General features: G+C 53.9%; 1 protein-coding gene across 2 annotated transcripts; it reads right to left on the bottom strand.

Annotated features, from left to right (window-relative positions):
• Window positions 1–262: 262 nt before the first annotated feature.
• On the bottom strand, window positions 263–17,062 carry POMGNT1 (protein O-linked mannose N-acetylglucosaminyltransferase 1 (beta 1,2-)). Of its 2 annotated transcripts, none has more exons than XM_062581023.1 (22): window positions 17,006–17,062; window positions 15,979–16,173; window positions 12,556–12,664; window positions 12,002–12,117; window positions 11,615–11,680; window positions 11,004–11,117; window positions 10,265–10,382; window positions 9,868–9,966; window positions 9,247–9,374; window positions 8,610–8,680; window positions 8,177–8,252; window positions 6,981–7,064; window positions 6,768–6,809; window positions 6,557–6,615; window positions 5,979–6,051; window positions 5,597–5,725; window positions 5,148–5,273; window positions 4,916–4,980; window positions 4,249–4,293; window positions 3,936–4,071; window positions 3,330–3,439; window positions 263–3,029 (listed from the first exon to the last, which is right to left on the bottom strand). In XM_062581023.1, exons 2-22 carry the CDS (start codon window positions 16,105–16,107, stop codon window positions 2,927–2,929), a joined length of 1,998 nt encoding a protein of 665 aa, XP_062437007.1. In that variant the 5' UTR covers window positions 16,108–16,173; window positions 17,006–17,062; the 3' UTR covers window positions 263–2,926. The 2 variants fall into 2 exon arrangements, with proteins under 2 accessions (XP_062437007.1, XP_062437008.1); XM_062581024.1 differs by having other exon boundaries at window positions 15,979–16,100; window positions 17,006–17,049.
• Between the last annotated feature and the right edge of the window lie 514 nt (window positions 17,063–17,576).

The raw sequence follows: 17,576 nt of genomic DNA, 5'->3' as shown, positions 1-17,576 counted from the left end.
ATCACGGCCACAACAGAAAAGGGTAAACAGGAGCTTCCTCAAAGAGCAGCATCTGCTCTGCTTGCCACCAAAGGCTGCAAGCCTGCAAACCTGGATATGCTCACCTCCCTCATCATGCAGGGATACAGATCCCCTGCAGAGCTTGTCCAGCCCACTCACCCTGGACAAGGGCCACAGAGCCTTCATGTACACCTTTCCAGGCAGGTGGCGAGAGCCAGGGAACCCAGCTCTGCAAGGCACATGGAATTGGAGATGAGACATGTGAGGCTCAACAGTTTTGCAATATTTATTCTTGAAAAAATAATTCAATTGAGAAAGCGGCAAGCCCTGTGGTTGCCCTTGCTCCCAGCCATACTATGACCTGGTGGGTCCCCATCCCCTCAGCTGGCTGACCACTAAACTGGAGCCTTGCGAGAGGAAGGAGGACGGACGGAAAACAGCACCCAGCAGGCCTGACCTGGGGTGCAGAGAGGGAAAGAACGAGGAGGCCAAAGCCCACAAGTCGAATGCTGCTGTCACGGAAAGCAAAGGGCCATAGTCCCTAGGGCTCTGCAGGACAAGGAGCAGCACAACAGGACAGAGAAAGAGGGGAATTCACATCTAGCCATTTCCCTGTCTGCAGGACTGCATCCCCCCACTCTTCCCAACCAAAAAGAAGCTTATAGCAGGCCTGAACCCCTCCTAGGGGACAAGAAATGAGGGAGTTGGCTTAAGGAAAAAGAGAAACATGACCTTGAGCACTGAGATGCCAAGAAAATCGCCATGGTGGAGAACCAGGAGGTTTTTCCAAAGCAGAACTTGAGGTGCAAGCAGCCAGCCCTGGTGCTGGGTAGAGGGGACAGGAAGCAGAGTCCCTATCTCACAGCATTTAAAGGACCTTCTTAAAACCCCTACCGGCCAGCTGAGGCTGCAGAAGAGCAGCCCAGACATCCATCAGCTTGAGGCTGCTGTACCAGAGCCCCAGAGGAAGTGAGGCTGGTTGAGGGTTTGTGTGTGTGGAACAAGGCAGCATTGAAACAAAGCCCCAGCGCTGGTGCCAAAGCCCTGATGATGCCACCCTGTACTGTCACCCCTCATCCCCCTCTTGCACCCATGATGAACAGCGTGCAGGTAGGGGCCCATCCCATCCTTACTGCTCTGCAGACTCTGCACACCCAGCTGCCTTGTCCCCTAAGCCGATAAGGCAGGTGTACAAGGACCCCAAGGGCCAGAGCCCTTGTTCTCACACTAGAGCTGAGCTGTGCTCACACGGAGGTTACTTTGACCAGAGTAGAGTTGCTAAGTTCACAATCATTTTCCTCCACTGGGCAAAGGAAGGAGGAAGGAAGGGAACAGAGAATGATGTTGGGGGCTCAAAAGTGAAAGCCCCCAGAACTGTGCCCTCGCAGGCTAAGGGCTGACAGCTTTCCATGTTACTTTCTTGCTGTCCTCCCCCTTCCCATAAGCAATAAATAAATAAGTTAGTGTAGTGTAGATCCCAGGAGGTGCTGGGGCAGGAGCTCCCAGGGGGCCTGATGCTCAGTTCACAGTGAGAAAACGAAGGGCAAGAGCACCTGGCCCAAACAGTACTGCAGGCTAGGGGCCCAGCTCCCACGTACCCTCCTCTGACCACAGAGAAAGGGCTGGGCAGCAAATCCCTGCTGAGCATACGGTACCTGGGCAGAGAACTGGGCTCTTGTTGCATGGATAAAACAGGGAAAGCATTGAGTGAGGGGGACTAGGACTGCCTCTGGTTAGGGGGGGAACTTGTACCAGGTGGCCGGGTGTGAGAGAGGGTCCTTGGGTCCTTCCTAAGGTGGGCAGGGAGCCTCTCTCCACACAGGGGTCGTACCATGCCAGGTAAGCCAGGCTGCCTATCCCATCTCAGCCTGCAGCTTCCCTGCCAGAAAAGTACCATGGTAAGTGGAAGATTCAGGAGAAGAAAACCCTTGCCTTGAGAAAGGGCTTGGGGTACCTTGCCAGGTAAGAAGGACAGACGGGTACAGTACCACATCAAGGACCATGCCAGGGTGCAGCATTGCTCCATTCCAGTGCTGGCTGCTGGAAGGCCCAGGTCCATCTTGCCTCTGCAGCTGGGCATAGCAGAGGTGGGGCTTGCTGTTCGCTGCTCCGATCTTGCTCCACAAGGCACTTTCACCCCCTCACCCATGGCCCATGGGTGTTCCCAGCAAGGGAGGTGGGTGAGGACAGTCCGAGCTGCAGCATACAGCCTGGTCCTGCTCCATCCACAGTCATCTCTGGCTCCCCGAACTGAGGGGAAAGAGGGTCCCCTTGATGGCCCTCGTGCTGGGGATGGGGCATCCCCTACACATCTGCAGCAAGATCAGCTCTTCTGCAGCATTTCCTTTTGCCTACAAGCTGGGCTGCACTGGTGCCAGCAATGAGCTGGGATGCAGAGAGACATCCAGTCCAGTGCAGTCTTCAAGGTGCATCCATCGTGCAGGAGAGAGAAAAGATGCTGGAAGATTCCCCCCTTCACCACTGCGCTGGGCACAAAGCCAGCCAGGCAAAAGTTAATAAATAAAACCCAGCTGGTAGGCTGCAGCACTTCCTACAAGAGCAGGCTGCCCTTCTCAGGACCTGGGGGCAGAAGAGGGAGCCACAGGCATTTCTAAAGGCCTCCCTGCAGCCCTAGACTGAGCATCCTCTTCCTCCAGCCTTGCCCAGTCAGACCAGGTGGGGAAAGAAGGGAGCAGCATTAGTAAAGAGTCTGTGTTAAAAAGGTTTCCGTGACGTGGGGGTAGCAGATCTACAGGGAAGGACCCCATTCCAGGAAGAGGGGGACCATAGCAAGGGGCTGGAGGCAGCCCAAGATCTCATCTTGCAGTCTGAAACGGGAGTCCATGTCTGGTCACTAGCCTCCAAGGGCAGCTGCCCACTTGGTCTCTGTCCTCTCCTGTCCCCACTTGCTCCCCAGCTGCCAGTCTCATGTCTGCTCTGCTGCAGGAACTGCTGGCACCGCCACTGCCCCCTCCTCCTTGGCAGGAGGCTCCATGTAGATCGGTGTCACTGATGAGGGCTTCTTGGACCTGCAGGCAAGGGGGAGAGCCTGGCTGGGAGCAGGCAGGGATGGTGGGTCCACTTCAGTACCCTAACTCTCAACAGTGCTGCCTGCCCTCCTCCCTCCCCCAACAGGGTCTCCTTCCCACTGGGGCATCCTCTAAGCCTAGGCAGGTATCCTAGTCCGCTCCCACCCCACAGGTTAAGGAGATGGATGCTCTGCATGAGGACTAAGCTGAGATGGAGCTGGACAATGCGGCACTCTTGAGTGGGGAATGCTGACGTAAGGATAAGGGCACAATCCAGGTTGCTGTGCCCCTGCTACTCACGAGTAGGGGGAGGCAGGGACTCCCACCACGAGGAAGTGGTTCTTCTTGCGGAAAAGCCTCCATAACCCCTTGTGATTCCCACGAACATCCAGGTCCCAGATGTGGAGGCACTACAATAGCAGAGAGGGAGAAGGAGGCATCAGTGCCTACAGACAGACACCAGAGCCAGGTGTCTCCTGGCAAGGAAAGACCCATCATCCCTGCCCTTGCCAAGGCACAGCAGAGAGAACTGTAGCTCAGATGGGACTGATTGGGGCAGCATCCTTCCACTACCCTCAGTGAGAGGAGAACTTGCTCCCCTCCCATGTCTGCCTCAAGACAAAGAGGTTTGGACTAGTATCTCCAGGTGAGGGATGAAAACGCCTGGACAAGCCCAGTCCCTGGACTCCCACATGGCTTTATATGGCCTATTTCCACTGAGCATCTGCCCTGGATACCCCAGAACCTGCTGTAAAAATAAAGAGCTTAACCATCACCCAAGGGCAGCATGAATCCTTTTGCTGATTTGCATCAAGGCTATGGGCAGGACCAAGAGCAGAAGCCAGGCAATTTCCAGCAATGCCAAGGCCAGTGCAGGGGTGCGGATGGACTGTGCCAGGGCCCCACCTTGGCAAGCTGAGTCCAGGTGGTAAAATCGGCTTCCTGCTCCATCCTGATGAACATGACGTAGACCTTGCCCTCAGTGTCAGGCACAAAAGAGTCCTCACAGGGGTTCTTGCTGTGGTCCAAGACCTCAGCCTCGCTGTAGAAACAGAACGAGAAGTGAGAGGCAGATTCCAGCTTCTTCCCGCACCTGCCATGGGGCACTTCAGACAGGCGAGCAGTGGCTGGGGCCACCTCCACCCTTTCTTCCATCTCAGTCAGTTTACCCAGCACACTCTATAGTCTACCAACCTTCCTGCAAGCAGCACATGCTTACCCAAGGAGCCGATGAATTTCGATTTCGTAGGCATCCTTCTTCAAGCTGTCACAAGAGAAGAGAGCACAGTGACCACAAAGTCAGAGTTTGACAAGCAGGGACCTTTCTGAGATAGTTTTAGTGTAACACAATCCAGTGTAACACTGAAAGGCAGGTCAGAACAACAGATAGAGAGCAGAGACTACCACTTGCAACACTTCTTGGAAGGATATGGCAGCAAGAAGTGCCGAAAAGATGACCTTTGGGCACATCTGCCAGGTCAGCTCCGAGCTCTCACCACCAAACTATGCATGTCTTTGAGGAAACAAAGAAAACCCCCTAGACTGGCTGAATGCTCCATGTTTCAAGTTAAGTCTGAAGAATCAGGTGCTGTATTAATGCAAGGGAGCATTATGGAACAGGTATCTGTCCCTCGTTATCAGTGGGGACCCACAAGCAAGAAAGAGGCATGCTTTGTGCCCAGGCTGCTTTGGGGCTCCCTGGAGCACAAGTTAGCTGAACGCCACCTCACAGAAACCACTGCAAGGAGTCCCAACCACAGTGTTCACTGTGCTGGGGTGGAAGTGAAGGTTGTCCTGGCAGAAGGAAGGGAGGTACCCCTAGCACAAAGGCACAGGGTCAGGTCGCACAATTGCTTCATCCCAATCAACTCCTGACCAGCACTCACCTCTCCACATTTTTAAGCTGGACATTTGGGACTGTGTTGAACTTGTGCTTTTTGAAATAGGCTTCCTGGGAGGAAAAGAGAGGAGAAAATGGAAAGGAGAGTTGGTCTGGAGTCAGCAGTACTGGGAAGTCACCTCAAACATTCCCACACCCCTACTGCAGAGAGCGCTGGGGTCACAGCTCAGCATCCAGACATGGTCTGGTAGAGCTGGCAGTTGGGGGAAGTCACTCACGTGAAAGTAGCCATTCATATTGAGCCCCACGATGCCAAAGTGGTAGGAGCGTGAGATGTCAGGGATGATGCACTCCCGGCCCTTCCGCTGCTCAGGCATCCGCATCCACATGTCCCAGTCCCAGAGCTGAGGAAGGGAAACTGTCACTCACACTCAGGTTTGGGGACTTCATTTGGCAGAGCAGCTGTGAGGGAGCAGGGATCTTTCTGGCTGCCCACACTGGCTGTGGCCCACATAGCCCCAGTCTGCCTGGGCTGTTCTACAGCTGATTATGTGATCCTCAAGTTAGTGTCTGCCCCAAATCCATCCTCCTAGGGCATCCTATCCAAGGCAAGCTCAGAAAGAGCTGGTGCCCCTCCAAGAGCTGTGCCCCCTGCAGATTTGGTCTCAGGAACCACTGATGTGCAGAAACAAGGGAGCAGAAGACAGGGTCCATCCAGGATACTCACCTTCTCTGGGGTTGGCCACTTTGGCTCTAGCTCTTCCTTGTACAGGCTCTTCCGGAGCACCCAGCCCAGGCCTGGCATGGTCTCCACGCGGTACAGGAGCGAGGGGTCCTCAGCTGTGTGCTCGTAGCCCTGTCATGTTACAGGGAACATTCAGAGATCTGCCATTCCCCCGCAAAAACAGGAGACATGTTGCTCCATGGAGAACCCCAGTCTGGAAAGCAGGGGAGTGACACTGGGAAGCACAGTGCAAGGTTTTCAAGGGTACTTCTGAACAGTCCGGGGTGGGGAGACAGACGTACCTATGATGACAGAGGTGGGGAGAACCCACATCCCAGTTCACTTCAGGAAAAACACAAAGTAGAATTGACCCTTCCCGACCCACCTGGTCATTCCAAGCAGAGATGCAGTACAGGCTCTCGTCCTCCTCCAGCAGGTAGATTGACTGGCTCAGAAAGCTATAGAAAGAGTGGCCAAGCCTCTGGTCAAGAAACCTCAGAGACAAGCCAAAGCAAGCTCTCCAAAGGACTGGCCACCTGCAACTGTTATGGCAATTTAATCCTTCTCTTGGGCTGGGCTTGCTGACATGGTGCAAGATTGGGCAAGAAGTGCTTCACAAACTTCGCTACACCTCCGCAGAGGGAGGGGACAACAAAACTGTCTCCTGCCTCAGAGTCTCCTCCTCCTCACAGAGAAACAGGAGCTATGGCAGTCACTGCCTCTGCTGCTTGCTATGGGGTAGCCCAGTGCTGTGTGTGTGCAGGGCAAGATAGGTCCCAAAAAACAAATCAGGAAGAGATCCACAAACTACCTAATCCTGAAGTTACCCAGCACTGAGTCCTAGGACAAAGGTCTCAACAACTGGCCTCTCTGCAGGCAGGGGTCAGACCTCTCCCAAGCAGCTACCAAGCTCCTAGGAAATGCCCCAACCTAGAATAAGAGCGCAAGGCCCCATGGCTTTACCTGAAGAAGTCAACAGAGATGTCGAGGTCTTCCTCCAGAACCACAGCAAATTTGGCCTCCTGTAATGCACAGAGAGATGTCAAAATATGGATGGAGAGGGCTGGGATAGAGCAGAGACACCGAGTAGTTTCCCCTGCCTGCACTGCTCCCTCTCCAGTGCTAGCTCCCATGGGCAAGTGGACGGACAAGGTCAGGTAGAGATCTCACTCACCGGATGCAGGTTGAAGGTTGCAGTCAGACTGGCTTTGTAGTGCTACAAGAACAGACACATCGTTGCCTGCATTAGCATCAATCCCTGAGCCACAGGGAGGGGCAGCCTGGCAAGAATGCGGGGCCATGCCTGCCTCCCTCAAACATAATCCATCCTGTCCCATCTCATTCTGATGCTGGTAGCAATATCTTCCCTCAGGAAGCAGTCTCTCACCTGGGAAACTCTGGCATTTTTAATGCTGATGGGAGTGTGCTGGATTCCTGCAAGGCCAAACAGCTCCACAACATCCATTGGCTCCTGCAACCGGAATGGTCAAAGCTCAGGGAATGCAGGAGTCTAGATACCTTCCCCCCTTCTGTCTGCTACAGCATCACCTCCCTGTGACAGCAAGAATGTGCCTGTGGGACCTCCTATGTGCAGTCGTCCTCCTAGGGGCAAATGAGGCTTCAAGTGATACTCCTGAAGACCCAAAGCAGTCCTGCAAAACAGCAGCCAGGAGCACCCCAAGCCCTCTTGCCTCTTCGGTCCTGAAGTACTGCTAACCCTTGCAATATGTCTGTTAGCTTACAGACCATAAGCTATATCCAAGTAAGAATCTCTGAGGGGCCCTGTATCCTAGTCCCTCACGGTCAGGATAGAAAACAGTAGGTATTTCCAGGAACGCCTACCTAATAGCTGCTTAACACTGAGACCACAATCAGCTTCACTTTCTCCTCCTGTTGCCAAGAAGGGGACCTCTCTGAACAAGCACATCCTCACCGGGGTCAGAAGCAATCCAGAATTGGGCTGACATACCTCTGCTCCAAGAAAGCCCCACCACTGCCTTCTCCATCCTCTTTTTAAGGCAGTGCAAGCATTCAAGCCGCCCCTTCGTAGCCAAGGGATGAGCTCCAGTTGCCATGGCAATGGATACTGCTATCTTTATCTGCTCTGGTGTGCTGCAGTAACACCCTGCACAAATACACCAGCTCCCCCAGCCCCACAAACTGGCAGGGGTCAGAAAGGTCCAAGAGGGAATGAGCCTGTTTCCTTCCATAACTCCATCACGTACAATGGTCCATGGACTGTTGCAGACAAGGGCTAGAAAGCTCCTGAAATCCCTGGGTATCCCATATCCTAGAGTACATCCTGCTGCTACGGAGACAGTGCTTGCAGTGGGATCCTTCAGTGTCCAGCAAAGGCTGTGCTGACGGGAAGGGCCTTCCTCTCAAGGACTAGCTCTCCTCTTCCACCTGGCCACAGCCTTCATGAGCCTCCTGAGAACAGACCATTCTGGGATATGTGAGAACAGGCTATCTGGGCCCCACGCTCTGAGCCTGCCACCCACAAAGGACAGGGGCAGGCAGCACCAAGTCCTCTTGGCTGGAGGATTGAGGCTCACCTGCAGGAACCCCCAGAAGCGCTCTCACCTCATAGTACCCGTCAACGAAGACTGTGATCATCTCAGGATTGACTCCCTGAGCCGACAGCAAGGAGCGCAGCATCCTGGGGAAGAGACAGAGGGCCCTGAGCACAGCACAGCCCAAGTAGGCTTGGGTCACTTGACAACAGGGTGCTAGACAACCCATCTCTGGGGTAAGAGAAAGACTACAGGGACATGGCATAGCCCAAATTCCTCGGGGTGGGAAAAGGGTGCATGTGTAGGGATTGGAGTCTAGTGACCCTAGGCTCTTCCCTTTCCATAGCCAAGGATCCTGCGATCTCCCTGAAGAGGCCTGCTGGCATTGCTTATGCTACCTCAGGACAGGGCTGGATCCTGCCACTAGGACACAGAGGAAGGCCTGGGCCTTGCCTGGACTCCTAGTGAAACCTAGAGAAGCCATGTCCCCTGGAAGTGCTCACCTGTATAGGTAGTTGGGACGATTCCCTGCAATAACAGCTACAGGCACATCAAAGACTTTATTGTCTTTGAGCTGGAAAAAAAAAAGAAATGCGTGTGAATGGAGCTGGGGAAGGCCACATCACTAAAAGCAGGATTTAAGGGGTAGCACAATCCTACCCATCAGCTCAGGACTTCACCAGTCAGCCAGGACATGGCTCACTCAGCACTACTGGAGACCCTGCCAGCTTCCTCTCTTCATCCTATCTTAGATCCAGCCCCCAAATCCCATCTCGCTCCCCCCCAGGGCTCATTGGCCAAATATCTCCCTTCTTGCCCTTTAGAACTGTTCTGAGGCTGGCCCAGGAGCTGTCACAGATACTCTGTCTGCAAAGGTACAGACTCAGCTGCTTGCATTGAAGTCCCCAAAGCCATGGTAAGCTGGCAGCTGCAGGGAAAGGGAACCCAAATTCCCCTCAGGTGCCTGACCCAGGCGTATTTGCCTTACATCTGCCAGAGCCTGACAGATTGCCCAAGGGCAGCTACCACCCCTTAAGAGCAGTATAAGGACAGGGCTCTATCTCTGAACTGCAAACATACATGGGTACAGGCCAGCCCTCCCTCCTGGAGCCCCTTTTACCACTCTGCCCTCACACTCACAGGATCAGGGTTGAACTCGATGGGTGTGGGGTCTTTGCAGCTGCAGACGCTGCCATAACCTTCTACTTTGCTGCAGAACCTCCTCCGGCGGCGGTTCAGCTCTGTGTCAGGCCAATGGCACTCAGCATCTAGAGGTACCAATGAGAAAAATCAGATTGCTCATCCTCACAGCCTCACCTTGTGTGCTCCAGGCTACACAGCCCCACAGATGACTCTCCCTGGGCTCAGCCATCACCACGCAAGTACTTATTGCCATGAACAAGTATCACTTTAGGATGTAGTCAGAGCAACCACTTGGAAACCACCACTGCATGACCCCTCTGAGTAGTGACAGGCCTGGTTCAAGGTCAGAGATGACTGCAGCAGGTCCACATTGGAGAGATGATGAATGGCCAGAGCATGTCCCCACCTCACCTTGCTCTAGGACCATCCCTGCAATTGCCCTAGAAGCAGGAAGAAGGGAAGCTGTTTCCATTAAAAATTACCAGCCTGCTCCAGATAGCTTTAAATTTGTCTTGGGATGTTGCTAACAGACCTATAGCTTAGATTTAAGTACACCAAGAGCACTGGGCAATCACCCCCAGTGACACTTTGCATCATGATGCAGACCCTACTTCTTACCTTCCATGGATGTCAGGTGGACTTCGGTCTTCAGCAGTACAGGGTCACCCCATGTTGAGAGGGCAGGCGACTTTGCATGCTTCTCACCATATATCTCCCCTGGAGCAGGGAAACAGGGTCAAGACTGTCCAGAGGGGACTCATTTCCCCAGCATCAAGGCATGACCAAAGGCTGCAGCTCAGGGTAGTGGCCTACTCCTTTTCTGCCATTGGAGAGCTGCTGAGGGGACCTGCTCTGTCTCCATCTTATCCCTCACCCACAGAAATGGAGCTGGCTCCTCTCTGTGACTTGCTCCCTGCTCATACACTGCATTTTGGGGATGGACTGGGTTTATCTTAACCTGCCATCTCCCCCAGAAAGGTACTATGAACCCCATCCTAGCCTGTGCTAGACTCACCTCCTTTCTTCCCCACAAACGTCCACATGTCTCTCCAGCTTAGGAATGGTGCAACTTGGCTCCCTAGGCTTTTCAGAAGGTTCTTAGCTGTGTCCTTGAGATGGAAGGAGCCTTCATCCTGGAATGAATCACAACTATGAGGCCTTTTCCTTTCCCTGCAGTTGAGATCTGGCCACTAACACAGAGAAGAAAATCTCCCAGTGATTTGAAGAGGGTAGAGCCCACACCTACCCTCAAGCCAGCTAAGCCTCTGTACCACTAGGCCTGCTGGTGGCTTCACCATGACCCACAGGGATGTCAGAAGAATCATGGACTCTTGCTTCCTTGCGATCAAATTGTTCTTGAGCAGGGCTGTGCCTCCAGAAAGGCTTCACAGGGCTGAACCTGCAACCCTGAAGTGGCATAATCTAGACTGCACCTTGCACAGCAGTCTAAAGCCAGCACAGCCCCCAGACTCCACATAACAGCCTGGAACTGGAACAGTCTAGGACTGGCCTAGACTGTCAATCTCTGACACACATGCTCTTTTTGCTCTCTTGCCTTGCTCCTGGGCACAAAGCAGTATTTGCAGTAAAAAAGGGGAACAAGGATGAGGGAATTGATGAAGCCAGAGAGATACAGCCAAGCTGAGGATGTGACATTTAGCCCTGGGAACATATGGTGACTTTCAGGAAGTGACAGGAACTTTAGGGTGACCTGACTCAAGGTGACATTTTCTTTTGACACAAAGGTCACCTACCTTAATAGTGAAGATCAGGATTCGGCCTCGGGCAACCATGTTGAGGAAGAGTACCATGGCTTCATCCTCATGGGGAGAATAGGTGTCAAAGACCCTCTTGGCCATCACATGACCCTGTTGGTATTCAAATGCAAGATGCACCTTAAATTCCATATGGCCAGGACTCACAGGGGTATGGAAATTTCTCCTGGAAGCCTCTGTCCTAGGCAACATGATGAGCTACTTTTCTGGTATGTCAGGGAGTGAGTACCCAGGCAAATTCAGCCCTTGCACCTTCCCACGGATCACACAGAGGTCCACGGGATGGCATTACCTAGCCATACCATCCCTCTTCTGCCTGCTTGCCCAGGACATTCCTGTTGGGGTTCACATTTCTTCTGGTTAGGGACTGAGCCCAAAGACAAACTGTCTGAGAAACCAATAAAAGTTTTTCTGAGCTAGGTAAACCCAGGAAAAACACCATGAGAAAACTTAGGATCACTACAACCTGCTCTGGCGACTAGAGGAAAATAAGCATGCAGAGACATCTGGCCACTCCGCCTCGCACATGCAACAGGTCAACAGGAAGGGCAAACATGACATTGAGAAAGTAAATTGCAGACAAGCTTTACCGTAGCTTGATTTAAGACGATGACATGGATCCCTCTTCCCTGCTCTCGAGCCTCATCTTCCAGGACCTGCAAGTGGAGAAGTGATGAGAGCTGTAAATCAAGATCCTTATTCTCTGCCTGAATGCTGCAATCCTGTCTGTTCAGCACAACAGGGCCCCCGAATAAGAGGCAACATCTCTCCTGTAACATTTTGGTTTTGCTCACGGCATCATGGTGCCAGAGTAGGAGATGTGGTAAAACAGCTCCGTGGCCCTGCAGGCAGGAGCAGAATCTTCTCTTATACCTGTTGCCAACCATGGAAGTTGCTCTCACCACCTGCTATTGAGGTTTCACTCATTCACCCCATCCATCCTCTGCTCACAGGGACAGACAACGTCAGCCACTCACCGTTGTCCCATCCACGGCCACATAGACTTTTGATCGGCTGGAGTACACCTCAACATCCAAAACTTTCTTGGTGCTGGCAGGGTGCTTAGGGACTTCCACGTTCAGCATCTCATCATCTGCAGGAGAGGAATGCCCAGTCTCAATCAGCCCCAGAACTGCTTGCATTGTCTCTGCTCAACCATAGGTCCAGCCATACCTCCAAGGGGGAGGGTTGGAAGCGGTGTCATACCCACCAGGTATCCCAACCAAACAAGCCACGGACCCGAACCTATAGGGACAGTACGTGGGGAAAACTCTAAATGGCAACAGGTCTGGCCCCAGCTATCTCCATAAAGCCTTCTGCAGCCAAATGTGAAAAAGACATCACATTGACATCACCTCTGTCCCACTCCTCAGCAGAAGTCTTAAGCAGACAGATCAGGAATGTGGACAGTCAGTTTCATTTATTTGTGCACAGCTCACATGTGCATAGCTGTCTTTCACGCTGTAGCTGCTGACAGTTTACTGCCCTCTCCCTAGATTCCTTGCTTTCAAAGCAGGGTCCTGCCTCTCACCATAGTCCTGCGTGGACTCTTCTTCCTCCTCATAAGCAGCTCTCCTGGTGTCCAAGATCAGCTTGATGTTCACAATCACAGTCACAAGCAGGAATAGGACAGCACCTGTCTGCAGGACACTGTGTCAGCAACTTGTAAGTAACAACCCTGAGACCAGGCTACCTGGTAGAGACTGCAGGGGACCCCAAGTAGATCTTGCAAGGATCTTTGGCATCTGCCACATTCCTTATAATCTTACGGGGAATGTAAAAAAAGAAATAGAGATGAGTGATTTTTTGGATGAAATGCTTTCATTTGCCAGAAAGCACCGAACTCATGATACCCAAGAACAAGTCTACTTCCAGCAGGTCCCTGCTTCTGGATCTGGGAGTAGATCTCTGCTAAAATATTGTATCAAGGCTGCGAACCTCTGCATACCAAGGGGTTTGGTACATCAGAGTTACAACTCCCCCAGTAACCTTAATTCTGTGCCTCCTACAACATCACTACACCCATCCCTCCCCCTGCAGCCACAGGAGGCATCCAGTCATTTGCATGACAAACATAGCCTGAACTTGAGAGGGAGGAAGAGACACTGTATGGACAAAAACAAAGCAAAGGCAAGAAGCTGAGGCCTGACTTCAGAAAACTGCATAGTGTCATGGGCTGCAGAGAACAGCTATGGAGAGGTCCGTAGTTTATACGGCAGGCCATAGGAAATCTCCAAATTGAGTATCGCTGTTTCCCAAGGCACTGTGGCTCCCAGAGCAAAAGGAGAGAGATGAAACTAACTTTTTTTTTTTCTTTTTTCTTTTTTACAAATATATGTATTTCTTTAAATGCATCTTTTCTCCTCTTCCCCAATTTTAGTCTTTTTCTGATATTTCAGACAGAATAAAGCAGGAAGTATGCTACACCAAAAAGATCATTTCTGAGACACAGAGCTGCACAGGCAGATTTGGACCACGAACATCCAGAGGTAGGAAATAATCAGCATGTAGATGTATGCTACAAAAGCACATGTAACAGTGCCCAACAGGATGGTCTTAGGCTCACAGTGTTGGGCTGGGGTACGGAATGCCCTAGGTTTAAAGGTAAGGGCTCAGCTGAAGTGATCTCTCTCTGCTCATCCACAGGAAGCTTGTCTGGGTGCTCCTTCATGGTGGAAGGATAACAGCAGCACAATGAGAAAGTCACTGCCCTGCAGCAACAGCCCTGCCTCAGGACCAAGGTACAGCTCCAGCAGCCCCAGCAGTTGCCCTGGACATTCACACAGTGAGAGAAAGGCTCTGTCATCAAATTTAAGACAGAAAGTCCTGAGTGCCTGCTACCCACAAAGCCAGTACAGCTGTAGGGCTCCTCCATCAGCCTTCATGCCAAGAGGCACCTTTCAGCTCATAGCAGAGCCACCATTAAGGCCTAAATCTGATTGCTACATGCTGCTGCTGTTGATAGATTCAGCCCAGCTATGCTACAGATGTCCTAAATAGTTTCCCCTGGCCTCCCCTGCAAGCTAAGAGTTGTGCAAATCTCCCCAGAGCATCCCAGGACAGAAATTATATCTACATGGAGGTGCCACAGCAACCAAGGAGCAGGAGAAAAGGGCCTGGGATAGGCTCAAGGAAGGCTGCTTATAGTGTGGTTCCCCCAAGGGTGAAGCTAGTAAAAGTCTGGCCTCAAGGGGATGCTATTGGGGACAGAGCTTGGGTAGTTATGAGACTCCCTTCTTGTATCATATGTGCCAAGGCTAACCCCAAAAAAGTTGCCCTACAAGCCCCCAGGCCCACCAAACCTTGTTTCCTCAGTATCTGTGCCTTTTTCATCTTTAGGACTCCTGTAATGGCACTTTCTCTCAGGTAGATTCTCCAAGGTCTAGTGTGGGGTTGAGATCACACCCAAGTTTGCCCTGGGTAGGAGACACCAAAAGGATCCCCCACCTGGCAATCTATTGCCTCAAAGCTACATGTTCCTGCTTCATCTTCTGGGCAGCCAAATGTGTTCAAGTACCATCTGAGGAAGATGATTTGGGAAAAATAGTAACAAGGTAACAGATGCACAGGTGGGCAGCCTGATAATTTAAGTGTCACTACGGCATTTTGGCTTGTCAGTTTGTCATAGACTCAAGAATACGAGCACCTCTGCGGATCTGGGCACAGAAAGCTTTTAATTAGCCAAGAAAGGAATCTTGGGCTTGTGGCTAAAAGCAGGCCATGTGCCAGCCACGGCTAACAGCAGGACCAGCTTAGTAGCTCTCCTAGACCACATAGCCTGGTTGGTGCTAGAGAAGCAGAAAAGCAGTCCACCAGGGAGCCCCAGTCTCCAGCCCCGGTTACAGTGCTGAGCAAGACCAGCAGCCAGAGCTAGTACAGCAAGCTCAGTCAGAGCTGCTGATAGAGGCTTAGCTGCTCTAGACTTGGCTACTTCAGAGCTCCAGTTCTAATATAAATATTTTAAAGCTCAACTTTCATCTGTGTTTTTAGCTGACAAACACTCCCTCCACCCTTCTCTAGTCTCTAAAGCTGAGCTTTTGTTTAGACATGAATGAGAAAGAATGAAAATCACTTGACTCCAGTGGTCAATCTCCCAAGGTCTTCAATAGGATTTAAAGAGCCAGGAGCAAGAGGTGCACAGCAAACAATGCCTGTCCTGAAAAAGGACCTTCAGCTCAAATGTTACAGTTTCTATTCCCCAGCTCAGAGAGCCCCAGAGGATGCAGGACTGAGCAGTCTTCTTCCCCAGGAGGCCTTTGCAAGACTTTCTCCTCCCAGACATACACAAAACCTTCCCTTCTTCTGCAACTGATTGCTCAATTTCACCACGCTCTGCTCATCTCAGGAACATCCCCTCTTCTGCAGTTCAGAGCCATAGGGCCAAACCTTCCTCTCTTTATTCCCTCAGATACCCAATGGGATGCCGGTATGATCTGGGATTAGTAGTTTTATAGCATAAGCAACAAGGCCTCTGGCTTTCCCAGACACCAGCTGCCTCCAGCCATGAAATCCCATCATTCATCCAGCCCTACTTGCTCTGTCCACCTGTCATGCCTTATACCAGGCTTGGTTTGCAAACTCTGCATGCCAGGGCTGGTTTCCCACTATAGGCAGGGCACTCCTGCACTTGGCACTTGCACAGGGCTGGGAAAGGAGGAATCAGTAACTTTTCTAACTCAGAATCTCCCAAGAAGGCTTGAATAACTATATCTCCTGCCACAACCACCCAATAGGTCCATCTGAAGCAAGAAGAAACTGTTATGCACAGCAAATCCCTCAAAGCATGAGCACAAAGCCACTGAGGTGGCTTTTCTGAGGACAAGTTATGCTTCTCCAGCACGTTAGATCACCGCAGGTTGCTGACAGACCCACCTCCACCCACGCAGCTGCTCCATAAGCTTGTAAACCCCATAGATTATCTTCCTTAATCCACAATAGGCCTTGATTGACTCACCTGGCACAGCTTCCGCAGCGCACGCTGGTTCATCAGCTTGTACTTCCAGGCAAGGTACCAGCTCCGCTTCTTGTGGGGCTTGATGATGGGATTGGGTTTCCACTCATCCATAGTCACAGGGCCTGGCATGGGGGAAGCCGCGTGGGGCAGGGGTCAGGATGGGCTCCACTCTGCTCTCACGTCCATCAGGGCTCCCTGCTCAGATGGGATGGATGCAGGGTGAGGGAGGTGAGTGCATCCACCCCTCTTCCCAAAGGGCAACATGAGGCCTCCCTGGCCACCAGTGCCCATAGCCATCCCAACCCCACAGTGGGCTACAGGAGACACCAGGCTTTGTTAGGAAACCTGTAAGAAGGCCCTTGAACCCAAGGGTTCACTCTGTGCCTGGCCAACCCGCTAGCCAGCCTGCCACGGTACTGCAGATGGGTGGGCCTATCTCCAGTCCTGTTCCCCTGCTGGAACGGAAGGGCGGCCAAGAGGCACGTAGCGGGGATCCCAGGAGGGGCCCTAGGCTGGCAGGGTTACAGAGGTGTCAGACACTGCCTTTGTAGCCACCAGCTGGCAGCTGAGCTCAGCCACATCAGCTGCAGGATCTCTGGTGGGGAGATGTGAGCCCCACCCGCAGCACTGGGATGGGGCTGTGAAGCAGCTCCATTAACGGAGATGCAGCCAGCCCAGCTATGGGGACCAGGATGGCCCACAGCCCTGCCGGGGGACCCAACAGCCCCACGGGCACAGGGGCAACCACGAGGCAAGGCCCGGCGGGAGCCCAGAGCTCCTGCAGCGCGGCCAGGCAGGCCTGGGGCAGCACCGGTTTCGGGGCGGGGGGGAAACCCTGGGGGGAAGGGCAGCAAGACCCCCGTGCGCGCATGGCGGGTGCCAGAGGGACACAGGCGGGGGGAGGGGGTCTGGGAGCAGCTCGGGGGGCCCAGGCGTCCCGGGGCGGGGAGAGTCAGGGGGGCCCAGGCGTCCCGGGGCGGGGGCGGCGCGGCCCGGTCGGTCGCTGCGTGCCGGCCGCGCTACTCACGGTCCGCGCGAGGATGCCGGGGCGGGGCGGGGCGGGGCGGCGGCCGCCGGGCTGGGGCGGGCCGGGGCCGGAGCGGGGCCGGGGCTGGGCGCGGCGCGGCGCGGCCCAGCCGCCTCCGCCCCGCAGCTCCTCCGCGCCGCCGCGCCGCGCCGCTTCCGGCGCCGCAGAGACGGGCGGGGGCGGGGCCAGCTCTGGCCCCGCCCCCGAGCCGGAGCCCCGCCCCCGAGCCGCTCTGCGCACCCCGGCGGACCTCGCTGGTGCCGGTGCTGGTGCCGGTGCCGGGCCGCCCCCCGGCGGTACCCGACGGGCCTGGGTCTCGGTGCCCTGCGGCCACCCGCCTGCGCCCGGTGAGTCCCGGCGGCGGTGGGGGAGGAGGGGAGCAGGGAGCCCCAGGCCGCGCTGCGGGCTCTCGGGGGTAAACCAGCGCCGAGCCGCGTGCGGGCAGCGGAGGAGGGAGGGCGGCGCGGCTCCCCCAGCGCCCGCGGCAGTCGCGGCCCGAGCCGGGGGCGCAGCCCGGCCCGGGGGCCCTGCTGGGGCCGCCACGCGGGCTGGGGGCTTGCGTGTGCCCCTG

This window comes from Rhea pennata, chromosome 8 (genome assembly GCF_028389875.1).
Source record: "Rhea pennata isolate bPtePen1 chromosome 8, bPtePen1.pri, whole genome shotgun sequence".
NCBI lineage: Eukaryota > Metazoa > Chordata > Aves > Rheiformes > Rheidae > Rhea > Rhea pennata.
The sequence above is the reverse complement of the archived record's forward strand: the minus strand, read 5'-3'. Positions and strand labels throughout refer to the sequence as shown.

Bases quoted from the DNA above. Each gene is read 5' to 3' on its own strand.
- POMGNT1 (XM_062581023.1), bottom strand. From the start codon at position 16,107: ATGCCAGGCCCTGTGACTATGGATGAGTGGAAACCCAATCCCATCATC. The intron at 12,118-12,555 runs GTGAGAGGCAGG...CCTCTCCTGCAG, and splicing joins AGAGTCCACGCAGGACTATG to ATGATGAGATGCTGAACGTG. The intron at 11,681-12,001 runs GTGAGTGGCTGA...CTCCACTTGCAG, and splicing joins TGGCCGTGGATGGGACAACG to GTCCTGGAAGATGAGGCTCG.